At 44.8% G+C, this 20,476-nt stretch overlaps 1 protein-coding gene across 1 annotated transcript in view; it reads left to right on the forward strand.

The window, feature by feature from the left end:
• The first annotated feature begins 3,276 nt into the window (after nt 1-3,276).
• The window catches only part of C12H2orf92 (chromosome 12 C2orf92 homolog), a 34,874-nt gene continuing 17,674 nt past the window's right edge, over nt 3,277-20,476 (forward strand). Inside the window, exons 1-4 of the mRNA XM_063649130.1 lie at nt 3,277-3,472; nt 3,690-3,857; nt 6,857-6,962; nt 8,219-8,302. Of these exons, the coding sequence (XP_063505200.1) occupies nt 3,834-3,857; nt 6,857-6,962; nt 8,219-8,302 (214 nt within the window). The 5' untranslated portion in view covers nt 3,277-3,472; nt 3,690-3,833. The remainder of the gene's footprint in view (nt 3,473-3,689; nt 3,858-6,856; nt 6,963-8,218; nt 8,303-20,476) is intronic.

The raw sequence follows: 20,476 nt of genomic DNA on the forward strand, positions 1-20,476 counted from the left end.
TCACCGTGTTAGCCAGGATGATCTCGATCTCCTGACCTTGTGATCTGCTTGCCTCGGCCTCCCAAAGTGCTGGGATTACAGGCGTGAGCCACCCTGCCTGGCCCCGAAGATGATTGTCTTATAACAGCCTATATAACCCTTTTCATTTTTTCTTTAAAAAATGTCTCCCTTTACCTCCTGGAACACATCCATACTTATTCCCATTGCAATGCCCGTTCCTGAATAAACATCATTGTTTTTTTAGAGAGGGAGAGAGAGTCCATTGGTGAGAGAGAGTCTCACCAATCTCCTGTTTCCAGGGCACTTCCACCCCTGGGTATTTGTACTGATCAACCAGGTTACACTTTCAGCATTTGCAAACTCAGGGTGGAGATTTTAGACCCTCTTGAACCTCCAGGTTTCCTCTTTGCAAAGGCCAGCAGCAGAAGCAAAAGAGATGGAGCCCGGGTTAGCGTTTATTTTTCTATTTACTGGTCATTTGGAATTTGGACATTTTCTGTCCTCTGGTTATGGTGAGGGTGTGGGTTTTGTGTTGTTTTATATATTCTTTGTTATTTTTTATTCTAGTTTTTGTTTTTGTTTTGGAAGGTATTTTAGAGAAATAAGATTTCTGTGGCTACCATGACCTGCTGTTATGGATTACATGACTTGCTGTTACGGTCCTAGCCACCCCGCCGAACCTGAGAATGTGACTGTATTTGGAGATAGGGTCTTTACAGAGGAAATTAAGTTAAAATGAGGTCATTAGGGCAGGCCCTAATCCGGTATGATCCTGTGTTCTTAGAAGAGGAAATGTGGACTCAGGTGTGTATGGAGGGAAGATGGCTTGCAAGCCCAGGGAGAAGATGGACATCTGAGCCCACATCCTGGAACAGAGACTTCCCTCACAGCCTCAGAAAGAACCATCCCTGCTGACGTCTTGATCTCAGACCTCCAGCCTCCAGAACTGAGAGACGATTCAGTCGGCTCCTACTCAACACAGGGTTGAACTGTGCGGGTCCACTTCTATGCAGATTATTTTCTTTTTTCTTTTTTGAGACAGAGTCTCGCTCTGTTGCTCAGGCTGAAGTGTAGTGGTATGATCATGGCTCACTGCAGCTTCTACCTCCCAGGTGCAAGTGATTCTCCTGCCTCAGCTTCCCAAGTAGCTGGGACTATGGGCACTTGCCACCGCAGCTGGCTAATTTTTGTATTTTTAGTAGAGATGGGGTTTCACCATGTTGGTCAGGCTGGTCTTGAACTCCTGACCCCAAGTGATCTGCCTGCCTCGGCCTCCCAGATTGCTGGGATTACAGGCGTGAGCCACCGTGCCTGGCCCTATATAACTCTTTGTGCAAGTTTTTACCCCTAAAAGATATCTGCCATCTCAGCCATGGAACACACTGTGAGAACATGAAGGCTCAAGGGCAGGGCTGGCTACATAATTTGTGGGACCCATTACAAAATGAACGTGGAGAAAAAAACTAGAAAAAAAGTGTAGTACAAGGTACTAAAATAGATTTTTCCTTTGAAAACAGTTTAATACTTATAAAATGTAATAGAGGGAAATAGCGACATGTGAGTAACAAAATGGGCGTATCAATTGGTCTATGCTATTTTTGGTGTTATAATTTTACCTAATACAATAAATAGCAACACTTTGTTAGTGAGACAGGGTTTCACCATGTTGGCCAGGCTGGTCTGGAACTCCTGACCTCAGGTGATCCGCCTGCCTCAGCCTTCCAAAGTGCTGGGATTACAGGTATGAGCCTCCGCGCCTGGCTGTGATGTCTTGATTGATCATAGGATTTTTCTGGCTATTCTAGCTACTTCCAATTCGCTTCAGCCAATTTAGTTGAACTTCTATCACTTGTGACTTCAGAGTCCTGGTTAATATCCTGTTGCCCTCAGGACATGCAGGATGGAGAAAGGCACCAGGGAGCTGAGGGAAGTGAGCAGAGAGGCAGTCACTTCAGGGCCACCAGCATAGCCACCGTCACTGTCCACAGACACAGGCCCTGCCCCTTCTCATGGTCGAGCAGGCCCCACCTCACTTCCGGGTGTGACTTCACAGACCGTTAGGTTCCATGGTACCCTGGAATCCATAGCTGCTGAATCTGAAGGGCCTTCAGAAGACTGGCTTCTCCATGGTGGTTCATGGACTAAGGCAAAGATGAGCAGAGCCGTGGCCCTCTTCTTTGTTCTCTGCTGGATCCAAGGTATATTGCTGTGGCAGCTGGAGAGAAACATGGGCCTCACTTCAAGCCTAAGTGGGGCAGAGGAGGGCGTTCCCTCCCACAGTGTGGGGAACACAGATGCTCTGCCTACTCTACCCTCTATACCTCCCCCAATCTGCCATTCAGTGTTTATGGGGGAAGGGAGTAACTGAAAACATTTTCCTAACTTTGAAGCTTTCTCAAAATTCCGAGCTCTATAGGAGGGTGGCGTACATGCGTATTTTAACTTTTCATTGTAAGCATTTCCAAACATATGCAAAAGTAGAAAGATTAGTATAAAGAACCACCATATGCTAACTATCCCTCCTGATTTTATCTATATATACACACTGTTTAAAAAATAACAGCGTTAGGCCGGGTACAGTGGCTCATTCTTGTAACTCGAGCACTTTAGGAGGCCAAGGCAGGAGGATTCCTCGAGCTCAGGAGTTTGTGACAAGCTTAGGCAACATCATGAGAGCCTGTCTGTATAAAAAATTTAAAAATTAGCCATGCATGGTGGTGCGTGCCTGTGGTCCCAGCTACTAGGGAGGCTGAGGTGGGATGATCACTTGAGCCCAAAAAGTCGAGGCTGCAGTAAGCCGTGATCATACCACTGCCCTCAGGCTTGGGCAACAGAGTGGGATCCTGTCTAAAAAAAAGAAATTAGTAATAACTTTATAGAGATATAATATATAATAAAATTCACCCTTTATTTTATTTTTCTATTTATTGTTACTATTTTTGAGATAGGGTCTCCCTCTGTCACCCAGGGCTGGAGTGCAGTGGCATAATCACAGCTAATTGCAGCCTCAACATTCCAGGCCCAAGGATCCTCCCTTTAGCCTCCCAGGTAGCTGGGACCACAGGCATGTACCACCACACCCAGCTAATTTTTTAAATTTTTGTAGAAATAGAGATCTCACTATGTTGCCCAGGCTGGTCTCAAACTCCTGGGCTCAAGTGATCCTCCTACCTTGGCCTCCCAAAGTGCTGGAATTATAGGCGTGAACCACCATGTCTGGCCAAATTTACCCTTTACAAAGTATATGATTCAGTGGTTTTTAGTATACTCACAGAGTTGTGAAGCATCACTATCTAATTTTATTTAATTTTTAATTTTTTAATTTTTTGAGATGGAGTGTCGCTCTCTCACCCAGGCTGGAGTGCAGTGGCGCTATCTCGGCTCACTGCAACCTCTGCTTCCCAGGTTCAAGTGATTATCCTGCCTCAGCCTCCCAAGTTGCTGGGATTACAGGCACGTGCCACCATGCCTGGTAAATTTACTAAACTAATAAATTACTAAATTAGTAAGTTACTAGTAAATTAGTAATTACTAAAATACAATTTTTAGTAGAGATGAGGTTTCATCATGTTGGCCAGGCTGGTCATGAACTCCTGACCTCAATGGATCCTCCTGCCTCAGCTTCCTGAGTAGCTGGGATCACAGGTGCACACCACCACACCCAGGTAATTACTTTTTATTTTTTGTAGAGTCGGGGTCTCCCTATGTTTCCCAGGCTGGTCTCGAACTCCTGACCTCAAGTGATCCTCCTACCTCAGCCTCCCAGAGCGCTGGGATTGAAGACGTGAGCCACCGCACCTGGCCTGAATTTTCCTCAGATTCAAAAAATCCTGATGAAGGTTTGGCTAAAATCTTTGGTGAGTTACCCCCATCCTTGTGGAACCTCAGGCTGGATTTGAAGAGTTGCATGCGTGGTCCTCATTGTCTCCCAGGTAACCTGTTCCCAATGCTGTGAAGGGAAGGCAGGTGCTCTTCCTTGAGGCTAGAATCTGTCTACGTGTCACAGTCTCAGGAAATTAAGCAAAACAGATGATAAACACCTCAAAAGGACCCTACTGAGCATGAGTGGAGCAGAGCAGGGCCATGTGGGACTGCAGCGTCAGATGCCACCTCACACCAGCTGTGACACACCTGCCTCACCAGTTTCTGCTCTGAGGCCCCAAAGCCGAGCTGAACCTCCTCCAGGGGTTCTCAGCCCTAACTGTGCATGAGAACCCCTGGGGCAATCCTGTTTTTAACAATTGAGACATTCCACACACACCCCACATCAGATTTTGGGGTGTGGGGATAGACCTTCGCATTTGTAGTTTTCTAATCCTCCATGGGACACTAGGCTGAGACTCACTGGTCTCCACTCTAAACCTTCCATTGAACATGTGAGAAAAACTAAGGCCCAGGGAAGTCTTTAGCAGAGAGCTGAGATGGACAAAAGGGTTCTGAACCACAGCTGTCTGCTGAAGGAAGCTGTCCAAATGCCAGTGAAGTCTCTCCTGAGGGTGCCTGGGCTGTGCGTCAGGAGTGAAGGTTGAGGGTCGCCTTAGGTGTGAGAAAGAGCAACCGGGAGAGTGGCGCTGATGCTTCCCCCTGGGTTAGGAGGCATTCGGATCACAGAGCGATGCCTGTTCATTCCTGCTTGCAAGGGAGCAGATCTCTCGACACCCGATGGGTCTCCGTTCCGGCAGCTGTCCGTGTCAGGAGCGCTGGGCTTGCTCCTCCGCATGGGAACCATCACAGAGGCCTCGGGCAGTCTGCATAGACGACTGCCTGGCAGGTGACCAGGAGGGGATGAATGAGCAGATGCAGGTATCACTCGCAGTCCCCCTAGCTGTGCCCTCAGCACCTGCTGTCTAGGAGGCAGAAGCCTTGTTCTCGGCCTTGCAGGTGACTCCAGTGTCTCTGAATTCGGCCCCATATGTGTGGGAGGGGAGTGATTGCATCTGAAGATGGGAGTCCGGTTGGGGATTTGGGAAGCTCCCATCACCCCTCAAGAGCCCACTGACCAGCCCAGCTCACACCAGGTGGGCCTTGGCGTTGGAGGCCACGGCTCAACTCTGCAGTTCCCTCTGGGCAGCATTTCCAGGGACTCGTAGGTCGGCACGGTCATCAAGGAGGGGTGGTGAGAGCAGCTCCTCATTGTCCTGGTGGCCCTGATGGTTCATTTTCTGGTGTCTCTGTGGTGAGCTCCTGTTACATCAAGCGAGTAGAAACCACCGAGGACCAACAGCCCTGGAAATGCACTGAGAATAAATACAGGATGAGTGGGGTTTGTGAGGACTGTTTTCTGTGACTTAGCAAGGAAAGCCTGGAAGGGAAAGTAGAACTGCTTCTTCCCAGGGAAGCCAGAAGCCTGAGAACTTAAAAGGGAAGGAGAACTTAATATATTTTAAAAATGTAACCCTCATGAATTAGCAACAGCTTTATAAACAAAGAGATTTCCGAGTGTATAGAATCTGTTCTGCTTTGTTTCTGCCCCCATGGCTCCTACCTCTGTTTTTGTAGGTGCAATTTTCAGATAGAACATTTGTAGACAAGCTTCAAAACTCTCTGAGGACAGCTTTCCCCTTTGCGTCTGTCGGGTCCCAGGCAGTCACATCCCAGGAAGTGCTGGGGTTGGGCTCCCTGCTCCACATCCTTCTTCAGTGGCACGAAGCGTGGGGTGGAGTGTGTGAGTCATGTGTGATCTTGGTGTGGGCTGTGGCTGGTCTGCAGCACCCCTTCAATGACTGCTTCAAGGGCTTTTCATGATGCTTGTAGCTCATGAGCTAGTGTTTCCTAGAGGCTGTTTCCAGGTGTCTTGCATGTCACACACTGGCCTACCAGGGCTGGAGTGAGATCATGAGCACCAGATTGTTGGTGAAGGAAGTTGACAGAGACATCGAATGTCGGTGAACAGGAGTGACCTTGGGTCTCAGTAAATACTGTGGTCAACTGAATCCAGAACCCAGCCTCACCAGCAGGGCCCACTTCATCCTCCGGAAGTCTGCTTAGTTGTGTACTTGTGTTCTGGCTGCCGCAGGCCGAGCTGATTTTCTTCCCCTCCTGTCTTCTCTGGCCTTTGCTTTGTAGCTCTGTGTGGCTGTGTCATGTCTGGTTGTATCTGTGTATACTTCTGCCTTTCCCGCCATCTAGATGGCTCGGGGAGGCACACCACACACCAGGTCACCTTCCTCTCTGAACTCCCAGCACCTCATACTGTTTCTGTGCAGAGATAAGGCTGGGAGAAAGCTTGTGTGAATGATCTGCAGTCTTCTGATCTAGGCCAGTCTCCAGGAGCATTATGATCTTTAGGAGCGTGGGCTTGGTTCCTCCGTACAATAATGGGTCATAAAACTGAGAGGTCAAGATCATCCCGGTGAGGGCAGTCTGTGTGGTGCCATAGTTGCTGTACCAGTTAAGAATGCATCTGGCTGCAATTTCCTGAAAACCTGACGTACAGTGGCTTAAACAAAGAGTGGTTTATTTTTCTTGTGTCATAGCAATCTGGGGGAGGCCACTGTGGCTTTGGCGCAGGAGGTTGGGAAAGGCCTGCTTCTCTGATATCATCGGGGGCCTCACCAGTGCTTGTGTGGCAGAATGACAAGAGGAAGAAGAAGGAGAATTATGGCACTGAGTATCATGAGATTTGGGATCATATATCTTTAGTGGGCGGTGTTTGCTGCCCCAAATGTCTCATGCCATTAAAATGTTTTGGAAATGATTTAGGTAGTTGGAGTTTCCTTCCCAAAGCCAAGGCATTTACAGCATGATGTCCAAAATCCATTGAGTTTGTGTCATGCATTCATTGTATTCATAGTCTGCTTTAGGTACTTAGCAAAATATTGCTGATATTAACATGCCTTTGTTTGCTTCACTGGAGATGAAATTCTGCTGCAAGTGTTTTCCAAGGTTCCGTATGACCCATCATTTGATGAAACAAGAACAGCAGTCAGATCCATTACAAAGAGAGACACACAAAAAAGCAAGTATATGTCGTTAACCTGACATGTGCACATACCTTTACAGACCTCTGTGTTATCTCAAATATTCGATGCCAGCATTTTAGCATTCCTTAAATTAACTACTGTGGTGGGGGGGGTGCAAAGCCAAACTGAAATGTGAAGAACTCTCTGAAATCCCCTCTACAGTCTTCCTCCCAATATGGGAGTCTATAGGCTTCAGTGTGAATATCCCTGTATTTTGGGGTGATCCCACTCTGGAGGCTATGCAGAGGACAGAAACCCAGTTTGCAAGTGGGGTTCACTGTTCCTTGTAACAGGAGCTATGAGAAGTGTAATCACTTTCTATTCACCAGTGCTTCATAGATCACTGCCCATGAGTGCCCAAGTCACCGGCTTGGGAGAGCAATGTCTTCCTGCGTCCCTCCCTGTCACCTCTGCCGTCATTCCACCCCATCCTCTGTAAAATATTTGCCCAGAGAAGCAGAGCTGATTTCTCCTCCAGCACTGACACTCCAGTGCCAATGCTGAGAGGAAGCAGCTGGCCACATATGCAAAAATAATGCATATTAACCCCAAATCACATGAAGAAAAGAGAAACCCTGTAAGGTGGACATCATGTGAATTAGGAAGAAAAGTAACAATGAGTAATTAGTTATCAGAATAAGCCAGCTATGTGTGCCATGAATTATAAGACTCTCAGTAAAGCAATTTAGTAACTAATCACTCTGCCAATGCATTCCACAAGCCATTGAGAAAAGATATGAATATTTCACTGCATAATCTCAATAGCTTGCCCTGCACCATGTTTTGTGATGCTCCCTTGGCAGATACATTTTGAGGAACACGTTTTTAGCAAAGTGCTTGCATGATTAAGTATGTCTATTCTTAATGATTTATCAGTGTCTTATTAACAGAGAACTGTGCATTTGTCATTTATTGGATCAAAGTGGTTGTACTTGAAATCATTTGCCATATACCATGTAGGCCTTTCTACCAGTTTTCCTTTAGAGTTAAACCTGCCATGTGCACAAATCTCTCAATGCTAATGCATATTGTCTGTCAAGAGACTATGTGAAAATGAGCTTAGCCCCTGGTGTTGTGTTGGAACTTCAGATGCTTGCAGACACTTCGTGAATGCTCTGTGACACTCAGAATAGGTGGGTTCAGGCCAAGTGCATGATGCTCCCCTCAAAATGCCGTGCAGAAGACTATCAATTTAAAAGGAGTACCTGCAGACCCAATGAAAGACTTAATCACAGCCATGGTTTATTTTCCCGTAGGCTATTCCCAACAAAAGAGCTTGAACAGTGCTGCATTTGCATCAGGTTCAAATGAGCGAGAGGAACATTTGGCTAAAATATTTGGTAAGTAGCCTCCTGCTATGAAGCCTTTAGCCTGTGTTTGAAGAGTTGCATGCTTGTCCCTGGTTGTCTCTCAAGTAGCCTTTGAGGGGAAAGCAAGTACTTTGCCTTGAGGCTAGAATCTGTTTCTCTATGAGTCAAAACCTCAATAAATTAATCCAAACGTGGAAAATAAACACCTGGAAAGGATCCTGCTCCTCAAAGAGTGATCTATGGAGCAGGAGCAGGGCTACTATCTGGTAGTGTGAGAATACCCTGGGGAGACTGTTTAAAAGAGACACCCCAGGCCGGCGTGGTGGCTCAGGCCTGTAATCCCAGCACTTTGGGAGGCCGAGGTGGGTGGATCACCTGAGGTCAGGAGTTCGAGACGAGCCTGGCCAACATGGTGAAACCCCATCTCTACTAAAAAAATACAAAAATTAGCTGGGCATGGTGGTGTGCACCTGTAATCCCAGCTACTCGGGAGGTTGAGGCAGGATAATTGCTTGAACCCGGGAGGCAGAGCTTGCAGTGAGCCGAGATCATGCCACTGCACTCCAGCCTGGGCGACAGAGCAAGACTCCATCTCAAAAAAAAAAACAAAGACACCCCTTGACCGGGTGCAGTGCCTCATACCTATGATCCCAGTGCTTTGGGAGGCCAGGGCGGGAGGATTGCTGGAGGACAGAAGTTCAGGACCAGCCTGAGCAACATATCAAAAAACACTAAAAAAACTCCCCCCTGACACACGACAAATTAGCCAAGTATGGTGGCATGTGCCTGTGGTCCCAGCTACTCGGGAGGCTGAGGTGGGAGGATCTTTTGAGCCCAGGAGTTTGAGGCTGCCATGAGCTATGATTGTGCCACTGTACTCTAGCCTGGGCATCAGAGCTGTACTGTCTATTGAAAAAAAAGAGAGAGACATCTTGTTGCACTTTCAGTGATCAGATTCTGTGAGGTGGGGTGAGACCTTTGCATCACTAGTTTTTAAAGCCCTTCAGGTGATTCTAGGCTGTGACTCATTCATCTACTCCAAGCCTCTCATTTACTATTTGAGAAAAACTAAGGCCCAGATGGAAGATGGTGGGGTGGGGAGCTCCAGGAATCTGTGCCTTTACCAAAACAACAACTGAGCTGGCAAGAACTATGTTAAGTAGCTATGGAATATTGGTGTCTAGTAGAACGCTTGCAGTGTCCAAGAGTGAGCTTGATGAAGAGGCTGCCGAATTTCAGCATTTTGAGTAGTGGTTACCATCTTCCATTCCCAAGCCCTGTGATGGGCAGCAGTGTGGACAGCAGTCCACATTCCTAGTGAGGATTGCTGGTGCCAGGGTGGGCAATAGAGACCTGTCTTCTAAAACTCAGGGTGTGTATTTTGATTGCTGATTGCTACTTTAGAACTCCAAGGGGTTAGCACTAAAACTGACTATTGTTTTAACTGGCATTATTAAATACCAGTTAAAAAACTCTATGGGCTGAAGAGGCTTCCAAGCAACCCTGTTGAGGGGATTTAAGGAAATAATGTTTTTTGTTTTTCTCTTTTTGGAGAGAGACACTTAAGGAAACTTTTGTCAGGTCATTGACTAACTTCAGAGATAAGAAAACAGAAAATTCAGCACTCTCACACAACAAGAAGTACGCACTTTGCAAAACTAGTTTGGAAAAGTTACAAAAAAATGGCTTCAGCCTTCAATAAGCAAAAATCAACAATCACTGAAAGACAGGATTAGATTTCCAGAGTTATCAAAATGTAATACACAGAATGTCCATCTCTCAACATAAAATTATAAAACATACAAAGAAACAGGAAAGGATGGATCATTCACAGGAAAAAGGAATTTGGCAGAACTTGTTCCTGAGGAAACCTGGGAATTAAAATTGTTACACAAGATGTTAAATCAACCATCTTCACAATGTTCACTGAACTAAAGGAGACCATGAACAAATAACTTAAGGAAATCAGGAAAACAATATATAAATAAAATAATATCAGTAAAGAGACAGAAATTATTGAAAAGAGCCAAAGAAAAGTTCTAGAGTTGAAAAGTGTAATAAATGAGTAGTTGGCACATGCCTGTAATCCCAGAACTTTGGGAGGCCAAGGCGGGTGGGTCACGAGGTCAGGAGATCAAGACCATCCTGGCTAACACGGTGAAATTCCGTCTCTACTAAAAACACAAAAAATTAGCAGGACGTGGTGGTGGGTGCCTGTAGTCCCAGCTACTCGGGAGGCTGAGGCAGGAGAATGGCATGAACCCGGAAGGCAGAGCTTGCAGTGAGCCAAGATCACGCCATTGCACTCCAGCCTGGGCAACAGAGCAAGACTCTGTCTCAAAAAAAAAAAAAAAAAAAAAAGAAAGGATCAGCCCACTTGAAGATAAGACATTGAAAGTATCCAGCCTGAGAAGCAGAAAGAAAAAAAAAAAAAGAAAATGAATAGAACATGTGGGACTTGTGGGGCATCATCAAGCATACTAAAATATACATTATGGGAATCTCAGAAGGGGAAGACAGAGAGATATGAAGAGAATGTTTGAATAAAGAATGGCCCCAAACTTCCTGAATATGTTGAAAGACATGAATATGCACATTCAAGTTACTCAATGAACTCCAAGCAGAACACTCAGAGATTCACAGTGAAACACATTATCATCAAATTGTCAAAATCCAGACACAAAGAGAATCTTGAAAGCAGCAACAGAGAAGTGACTCAGCATAAAAGGAACCCTCAATAAAATTCACCACTCATTTCTCCTCAACAACCACAGAGGGTAGAAGGCAGTAGGATGGCACATTCAAAGTTCTGAAAGAAAAATAATGTAATCAGCAGGGCATGGTGGCTCATGCCTGTAATCCCAGCACTTTGGGAGGCTGATGTGGGCAGATCACTTGAGCCCAGGAATTCGAGACCAGCCTGGGCAATATGGCAAAACCCTGTTTCCACTAAAAATACACACACACACAAAAATTAGTTGGGTGTAATGGTGCACACCTGTAGTCCCAGCTATTCAGCAAACTGAGGCGGGAGGATCACCTGAGCCTGGGAAGTCCAGGCTGCAGTGAGCTGAGACTGCGCCACTGCATTCCAGCCTGGGTGATGGGAGTGAGATCCTTTCTTGAAAGAAAAAGAAGAAAAATACTGTCAAACAAGAATTCTCTATCTGACAAAATTATCTTTCCAGAATAAAAGAGAAACAGAACATTTTCAGATAAACAAAAGCTGAGAGACCCGCCTTATGAGAAATGGCAAAGAGAGCCCTTCAGGCTGAAATGAAGGGACATTTGACAGTCACTTGAAGACATAAGAAAAAAAAATGCTGGTAAAGGTAACTACCAGCTCTAAAAGTCTTATTGTACTTTAGGTTTCATCTGTAACTTCTGCCTTTTAAAAATATTATTTAAAAGGCGAATGCGTGAAATTGTAATTACACAACTGTTAATGGTCATATAATGTATAAGGATAAACTCTGTAATAACAACAATATAAAGGGAAGGGAATAGAGATATATATGTGCAGAGTGTTTGTATACTATGGAAACTAAGTTGATACTATTCAAACTAGGTTGTTAAAAATTTAAGATACGAGGTGTTTAAACAAATTTTAACTAGTTTAGGTGTTTCCAAGGTAACCAGTAAATAATAACTAAAAAAATATGGAATAAAAGAGTAAAAGAAAGAGTCGAAGCCAGGCAGGATGGCTCACGCCTGTAATCCCAGCCCTTTGGGAGGCTGAGGTGGGGGCATCACCTGAGGTCAGGAGTTTGAGACCAGCCTGGCCAACATGATGAAACCCCATCTCTACTAAAAATACAAAAATTAGCCGGGCATGGTGGCAGGTGCCTGTAATCCCAGCTACTTGGGAGCCTGAGGCAGGAGAATTGCTTGAACCCGAGAGGCGGAGGTTGCCGTGAGCCGAGATCACGCCATTGCACTCCAGCCTGGGCAACAAGAGTGAAACTCTATCTCAAAAAAAAAAAAAAGAAAAGAAAAAGAAATAAAGAGTCGAGGCCAGGCATGGTGGCTCACTCCTGTAATCCCAGCACTTTGGGAGGCCGAGGTGGGCGGATCACGAGGTCAGGAGATCGAGACCATCCTGGCTAACACGGTGAAACCCTGTCTCTACTAAAAAAATACAAAAAATTAGCTGGGCGAGGTGGCAGGTGCCTGTAGTCCCAGCTACGCGGGAGGCTGAGGCAGGAGAATGGCATGAACCCTGGGGGGTGGAGCCTGCAGTGAGCCGAGATCGCGCCACTGCACTCCAGCCTGGGCGACAGCGAGACTCCGTCTCAAAAAAAAAAAAAAAGAAATAAAGAGTCGAATGGAACATTATAAAGGACCAACTTTTAAAAAAAGCAGTAATGGGGGAATGAAGAGCAAAAGAAAACACACACAAAACACAAACCCCTAAATGACCAAAAACACAACACACATATACACAACAAATAGCAAAATGGCCGAGCCTGGTGGCTCATGCCTGTAAGCCCAGCACTTTGGGAGGCCAAGGTGGGCAGATCACTTAAGCTCAGGAGTTTGAGACCAGCCTGGCCAACATGGTGAAACCCCATCTTTACTAAAATACAAAAATTAGCTGAGCGTGGTGGTGCATGCCTGTAATCCCAGCTACTTGGGAGGCTGAGGCAGGAGAATCACTTGAACCTGGGAGGCAGAGGTTGCAGTGAGCCGAGATCGTGCCTCTGCACTTCAGCCTGGGCAACAGAGTGAGACTCCATCTCAAAAACAAAACAGCAAAATGGCAGATTAAATACTTTTTAATCAGTAATCACATTAAATTTAAATGGATTAAACTCTTATTAAAAGGCAGAGATTTGAAAATTGGATTTAAAAACCTGTCCCTGTATCTACTATCTCTAAGAGATTGACTTAGGGAATACAAGGAGGTTGAAAGTAAAAGAATGGAAAATGTATTTCATGCAAATAATAGCCAAAAGAGAGCTGAGGTGGCTGTATTATTTTCAGACAAAATAGATGTTACATGGTTTATGAGAGACAAGTATAGTTGGAGACTTCAGTATCCTCCTCTCAATAATGAATAGAACTAGACAAAAGAGGCCGGGCACGGTGGCCTGTAGTCCCAGCACTTTGGGAGGCTGAGGTGGGCAGATCACAAGATCACGAGATTGAGACCATCCTGGCTAACATGGTGAAACCCCATTTCTACTAAAAATACAAAAAATTGGCTGGGCGTGGTGGCTCACGCCTGTAATCCCAGCACTTTAGGAGGCCGAGGTGGGCAGATCATGAGGTCAGGAGATCGAGACCATCCTGGCTAACACGGTGAAACCCCATCTCTACTAAAAATACACAAAATTATCCAGGCGTGGTGGCGGGCACCTGTAGTCCCAGCTACTCAGGAGGCTGAGGCAGGAGAATGGCATGAACCCGGGAGGTGGAGCTTGCAGTGAGCCGAGATTGTGCCACTGCACTCCAGCCTGGGAGACAGAGCAAGACTCCGTCTCAAAAAAAACAAAAAATTAGCCGGGCGTGGTGGCACGCGCCTGTAGTCCCAGCTACTTGGGGGGTTGAGGCAGGAGAATCGCTTGAACCAGGGAGGCAGAGATTGCAGTGAGCCTAGATGGCTCCACTGCACTCCAGCACGGGAGACAGAGCGAGACTCCGTGTCAAAAAAAAAAAAAAAAAAAAAAAAGAACTGGACAGAAGAACAGTAAAGGAATAGAAGACTTGAACAGCACTCTAAACCAATTAGACCTAGCAGACATATCCAGAACAATCCACCCAACAACAGAAGAATATGTATTCTTCTCAAGAGCATATGAATATTTGCCAGGATAACCCATATGTTAGGACACAAATCTTCATTAATTGAAAAAGACTGAAATAATACAAAGTATCTTTTCAGATCACAATGGAATGAAACTAGAAATCTACAACAGAGGGAAATATGGAATATTTACACACACGGAGATTAAGCAACACACTCTTAAATAATCAATGGGTCAAAGAAGAAATCACAAGGAAATTTAGAAACTGCCTTGAGATAAGTGCAAATTAAACACACCATGCCAAAACTTGGGATGCAGTGAAAGCAATGCCAAGAGGGAAATTTATAGATACAAATACATTAATTAAAAAAGAGGATCTTCTCACGCCTGTAATCCCAGCACTTTGGGAGGCCGAGGCGGGCGGATCACGAGGTCAGGAGATAGAGACCATCCTGGCTAACGTGGTGAAACCCTGTCGCTACTAAAAGTACAAAAAATTAGCCGGGCGTGGTGGCAGGCACCTGTAGTCCCAGCTATTCGGGAGGCTGAGGCAGGAGAATGACGTGAACCCAGGAGGTGGAGCTTGCAGTGAGCCGAGATGGTGCCACTGCCCTCCAGCTTGGCAACAGTGAAAGACTCCGTCTCAAAAAAAAAAAGGATCTTAAATAAATAACCTAATTGTACACCTAAAGGAACTAGAAAAAGAACAGCATATTAAGTTGAAAGCTGGGAGGAAGAAGGACATAGTAAAGTATACAGAGGAAAGAAGTGAAATAACAGAAAAACAATAGAAGACAATGGATGAAACCCAAAATTAGTTACTTAAAAAGACCAATAAAATCAACAAACTTCTAGCTAGATAGGTAAAGAAAGAAGAGGACCCATTATTAATTCAGAAATTAGAGTGGGAATATTCCTACTAATTTTCTGGAAATAGAAAACATTTAATGAGAGAAGAATATAAACATTTGTATGCTCACAAATCGGATGACCTAGATGAAATTTTAAAATTCCTGGAAGCACACGAACTACCAAAATTGACTCCAGAAGAAATAAGAAAATGTGAATAGACACATAACAAGTAAGGAGAATGAATCAGTAATCAAAACTTTCCAACGAAGAAAGTCTAGAATTAGATGTGTTCTCTGGCAAAATCTACAAAAGCTATAAATAAGAACTAACACCAGTCCTCAAACCCTTCCAAGAAGCTGAAGAGGAAGAAACACTTCCTAGCTTACTCTAAGAGGCCAGTATGGCCCTGATACCAAAGGCAGACAAAGTCACTACAAAAAGACTAAAAACAAATGTCTCTTGTAAATATAAACAGAAAAATTCTCAACAGAATATTAGCAAACCAAATCCAATAGCCTATTAAAAGGACTATACACCAGACCAAGAAGGATTTATTTCTGGAACAGAAGGATGGTTGAACATAATAAAAATCAATCACTGTAATATACCACATTAATATAATGAAGGAGAAAAAATATCATTTCAATTGATGCAGATATAGCATTTGACAAAATTCAACACCCTTTCATGATTAAAAAAAAAACACTCAACAAACTAGAAATAGAAGGAAACTACCACAACATAATAAAGGCCTGTTTGAAAAACCCACGGATGATATCATGCTCAATGTTGAAAGACTGAAAGTTTTCCTCAAAGATCAGGAACAAGGCAAGGATGCCTGTTCTCACCAGTTCTATTCAATACAGTACTGGAAGTCATAGTCAGAGTCATTAGGCAAAAAAAAGAAATGAGGCATCCAAATCAGAAAGGAAGAAATAAAATTATCTCTGGTTGCAGATGACTTGATCTTATATGTTGGAAACCATATAGACTTCACACACACACACAAAAACATGTTAGAACCAGTAAATGCATTTAGCAAAGTTGTGGGGTACAAATTGAACACACAAAAATCAGCTGTGTTTTTATACACTAACAATATATACACTAATAATCCAAACAAGTTGTGAGAACAATTAATTCCATTTATGATTATATCAAAAAGAATAAAATACTTAGAGATAAACTTAGCCGAGAAATTGAAAGACTTATACCAGTACTGAAAACTACAAAGCACTGATAAAAGAAAATAGAGAAACAAAGAATCTCATATTCATGGTCTGAAAAACGTAATATTGTTAAGATGTCAAAATTGACCTGGCATGGTGGCTCACACCTGTAATCTTAGCACTTGGGAGGCCGAGGCAAGAGGATCACTTGAGCCCAGGTGTTTGAGATCCAGCCTGGGCAACACAGTAAGACCTGGTATCTATTAAAAAAAAAAAAAAAAAATGTCAAAATTGCCCAAAGTGATCTGCACATTCAATATAATCCCTATCAAAATCTCAAGGGCTTTTTTCCCAGCAAGAGAAGAATCTACCATAAGATTCGTATGGAATTTCAAATGCTTCAAACAGCAAAAATAGTCCTGAAAAAGAAGAAAACAATGGGAGGAATTTCACTTTCTCATTTCAAAACTTGCTACAGAGCACAGTTATCAAAACAGTGTGATACTAGTATAAGGCTAATCATATAGACCAGTAGACTAGAATAGAAAGTTCAGAAAGAAATGCATATGTCTATGGTCAGTTTTTCTTTTTTTTTTTTTTTTTTGAGATGGAGCCTCGCTCTGTCGCCCAGGCTGGAGTGCAGTGGCGCGATCTCAGCTCACTGCAAGCTCCGCCTCCCGGGTTCACGCCATTCTCCTGCCTCAGCCTCCCTAGTAGCTGGGATTACAGGTATGCGCCACCATGCCCAGCTAATTTTTTTTTTTTTTTGAGATGGAGTCTCGCTCTGTTGCCCAAGCTGGAGTGCAGTGGTGTGATCTCAGCTCACTGCAAGCTCTGCCTCCCAGGTTCATGCCATTCTCCTGCCTCAGCCTCCCGAGTAGCTGGGATTACAGGTATGCGCCACCGTGCCCAGCTAATTTTTTTTTTTTTTGAGACGGAGTCTCGCTCTGTCGCCCAGGCTGGAGTGCAGTGGTGTGATCTCAGCTCACTGCAAGCTCTGCCTCCCAGGTTCATGCCATTCTCCTGCCTCAGCCTCCCGAGTAGCTGGGATTACAGGTATGCACCACCGTGCCCAGCTAATTTTTTTTTTTTTTGAGACGGAGTCTCACTCTGTCGCCCAGGCTGGAGTGCAGTGGTGTGATCTCAGCTCACTGCAAGCTCTGCCTCCCAGGTTCTTGCCATTCTTCTGCCTCAGCCTCCCGAGTAGCTAGGACTACAGGCTCCTGCCACCACGCCTGGCTAATTTTTTGTATTTTCAATAGAGATAGGGTTTCACTGTGTTAGCCAGGATGGTCTCAATCTCCTGACCTCATGATCTGCCTGCCTCGGCCTCCCAAAGTGCTGGGATTACAGGCGTGAGCCACCGTGCCCGGCCAGTCAGTTGATTTTCAACAAGGATGTCAAAGCCAACAGAATGGAAATGATAGTCTCTTCAACAGATGGTCCTGGGAAAACTGGAAGGTCACAGGCAAAAGAATGAAGCTAGCTCATTACCTTATACCATATACAAAAATTCAAAGTGGGTCAAAGATCTAAATTTATGGGCTAAAGCTATTAGTCTCTTAGAAGTAAACATAGGTGAAAATCTTCATGACCTTGAATTAGGCATGTGATGTTTTAAGTCTGACACCAAAAGCAGGCAAAAAGAGAAAAAATAGCTAAATTGGACATCATCAAAATTAAAAACTGTTGTATATCAAAGGCATGTCTCCCACAGAATGAGAGAAAACATTTGCAATTCACATATCTGATGAGGAATCAATATCCAGAAGACACAGCAAACTCCTGTAACTTAACAACAAAACAAACAAACAACCCACTCCAAAAATGGGCAAATAACTTGAATAGCCATTTTCCAAAGAAGATATACAAATGGCCAATAAACACATAAAAAGATGCTCAACATTGTTAGTCATTAGGGAAATGCAAAATATCACTATTCACACTTCTTAGAATGGCTTTTTTTTTTTTTTTTTTGAGACAGAGTCTTGCTCTGTCGCCCAGGCTGGAGCGTAGTGACACAATCTTGGCTCACCGCTAGCTCCGCCTCCCGGGCTCACAGCATTCTCCTGCCTCAGCCTCCCGAGTAGCTGGGACTACAGGTGCCCGCCACCACACATGGCTAAGTTTTTGTATTTTTAGTAGAGACGGGGTTTCACTGTGTTAGCCAGGATGGTCTCGATCTCCTGACCTCGTGAGCCACCCGCCTCGGCCTCCCAAAGTGCTGGGATTACAGGCATTAGCCACCACGCCCGGCCTAGAATGGCTATTTTTTTTCTTTCTTTCTTTCTTTTTTTTTTGAGACAAAGTCTCGCTCTGTCGCCCAGGCTGGAGTGTGTGGTGTGATCTCGGCTCACTGCAAACTCTGCCTCCCAGGTTCACGCCATTCTCCTGCCTCAGACTCCTGAGTAGCTGGGACTACAGGCGCCTGCCACCATGCCTGGCTAATTTTTTGTATTTTTAGTAGAAATGGTGTTTCACTGTGTTAGCCAGATGGTCTCGATCTCCTGACCTCGTGATCTTCCCGCCTTGGCCTCCCAAATTGCTGGGATTACAGGTATGAGCCACTGTGCCGGCCTTTGTTTTTCTTTTTTTGAGACAAAGTCTTGCTGTCACCCAGGCTGGAGTGCAGTGGCACAATCTCGGATCACTGCAACCTCCACCTCCCAAGTTCAAGCAATTCTCCTGCCTCAGCCTCCCTAGTAGCTGGGATTATAGGTGCCTGCCACCAAGCCTGGCTAATTTTTGCATTTTTAGTAGAGATGGGGTTTTGCCATGTGGGCCAGGCTGGTCACGAACTCCTGACCTCAGGTGATCTGCCCTCCTCGGCCTCCCAAAGTGCTGGGATTACAGGTGTGAGCCACTGTGCCCAGCCAGAATGGCTATTTTTTTAAAAAGAAAAATAACAAATATTGGTGAGGATGAAGGAAATTGAAACCCTCGTACATTGCTGGTGGGAAGGTAAGATGGTGCAGCTGCTACATGTCCATTTTGTGCTGTTATAATAGAATACCACAGCCTAGGTAATTTGTAATAAATTGAAATTTATTGGCTCACAATTCTGAAGGCAGGGAAGTCCAAGACTGAGGGGCCAGCATCTGGCGAGAACCTTCTTGCTGTATCATCATCCCATGGTGGAAAGCAGAAATGCCATAGAGGGTGAGAGAGCAAGGGAGGGCTGAACTTGTCCTTTTACATGGTATGCACTCTTGTGATAACTAACCCATTCCAGTGATAACCATATTAACCTCTTAATATGGTTAATTTCCATGACCCAAACACCTCCATTAGGCCCTACCTCCTAACATGACAACCACATTGGGAATCAAATTTCCAGCATATGAAATTTGAGGACACATTTAAACCATAGCAATGGGTATAGAGTTTCTGTTTCAGTTGATTTTTTTTTTCTTTTTTTTGAGATGGAGTCTCACCCTGTCACCCAGGCTGGAGTGCAATGGCACGATATCGGCTCACTGCAACCCCTGTCTCCCTGGTTCAAGCGATTCTCTTGCCTCAGCCTCCTGAGTAGCTGGGGTTACAGGCATGCGCTACCATGCCCGGCTAATTTTTTGTATCTTTAGTAGAGATGGGTTTTCACCATGTTGGCCAGGCTGGTCTCGAACTCCTGACCTCATGATCTGCCCACCTCGGCCTCCCAAAGTGCTGGGATTACAGGCGTGAGCCACCATGCCTGCCCCTGTTTCAGTTGATTTAAAAGTTCTGGAGGCCGAGTGCCTCAATCCCAGCACTTTGGGAGGCCAAGGCAAGTGAATTGCTTGAGGTCAGAAGTTCAAGACCATCCTGGCCAACATGGTGAAACCCTGTCTCTACTAAAAATTAAAAAAAAATTAGCTGGGTGTGGTGGCATGAGCCTGTAGTCCCAGCTAGTTGGGAGACTGAGGTGGGAGGATCATTTGAGCCTGGCAGGCAGAGGTTGCAGTGACCTGAGATTGCACTACTGCACTCCAGCCTGGAGTTCTGGAAATAAATAGGAGTGATGTATACATGATACTGTGAATGTTTTGAATGCCCTTAATTGTTCACTTAAATAGAGTAAAAATGGGCCAGGCATGGTGGCTCATGCCTGTAATTTCAACACTTTGCAAGGCTGAGGTGGGACGATCACTTGAGGCCAGGAGTTCCAGACCAGCCTAGGCAACATAGCGAGACCGTTTCTACAAAAAATTAAAAAATTAGCCGGATGTAGTGACACATGCCTGTAGTCTCAGCTACTCAGGAGGCTGAGGCGGGATGATTGCTTGAGGCCAAGAGTTCAAGGCTGTAGTGAGCTATGATTACACCACTGCAGTTCAACTTGGGTGACACAGCAAGACTTTGTCTCTAAATAAAGAGTAGAAATGGAAATTTTATGTTAAGTGTACTTTACCATCACCACCACCATGACAACAACAAAGCAAAGCCAAGGCCCAGGG

Source organism: Pongo pygmaeus, chromosome 12 (genome assembly GCF_028885625.2).
Source record: "Pongo pygmaeus isolate AG05252 chromosome 12, NHGRI_mPonPyg2-v2.0_pri, whole genome shotgun sequence".
Lineage (NCBI taxonomy): Eukaryota > Metazoa > Chordata > Mammalia > Primates > Hominidae > Pongo > Pongo pygmaeus.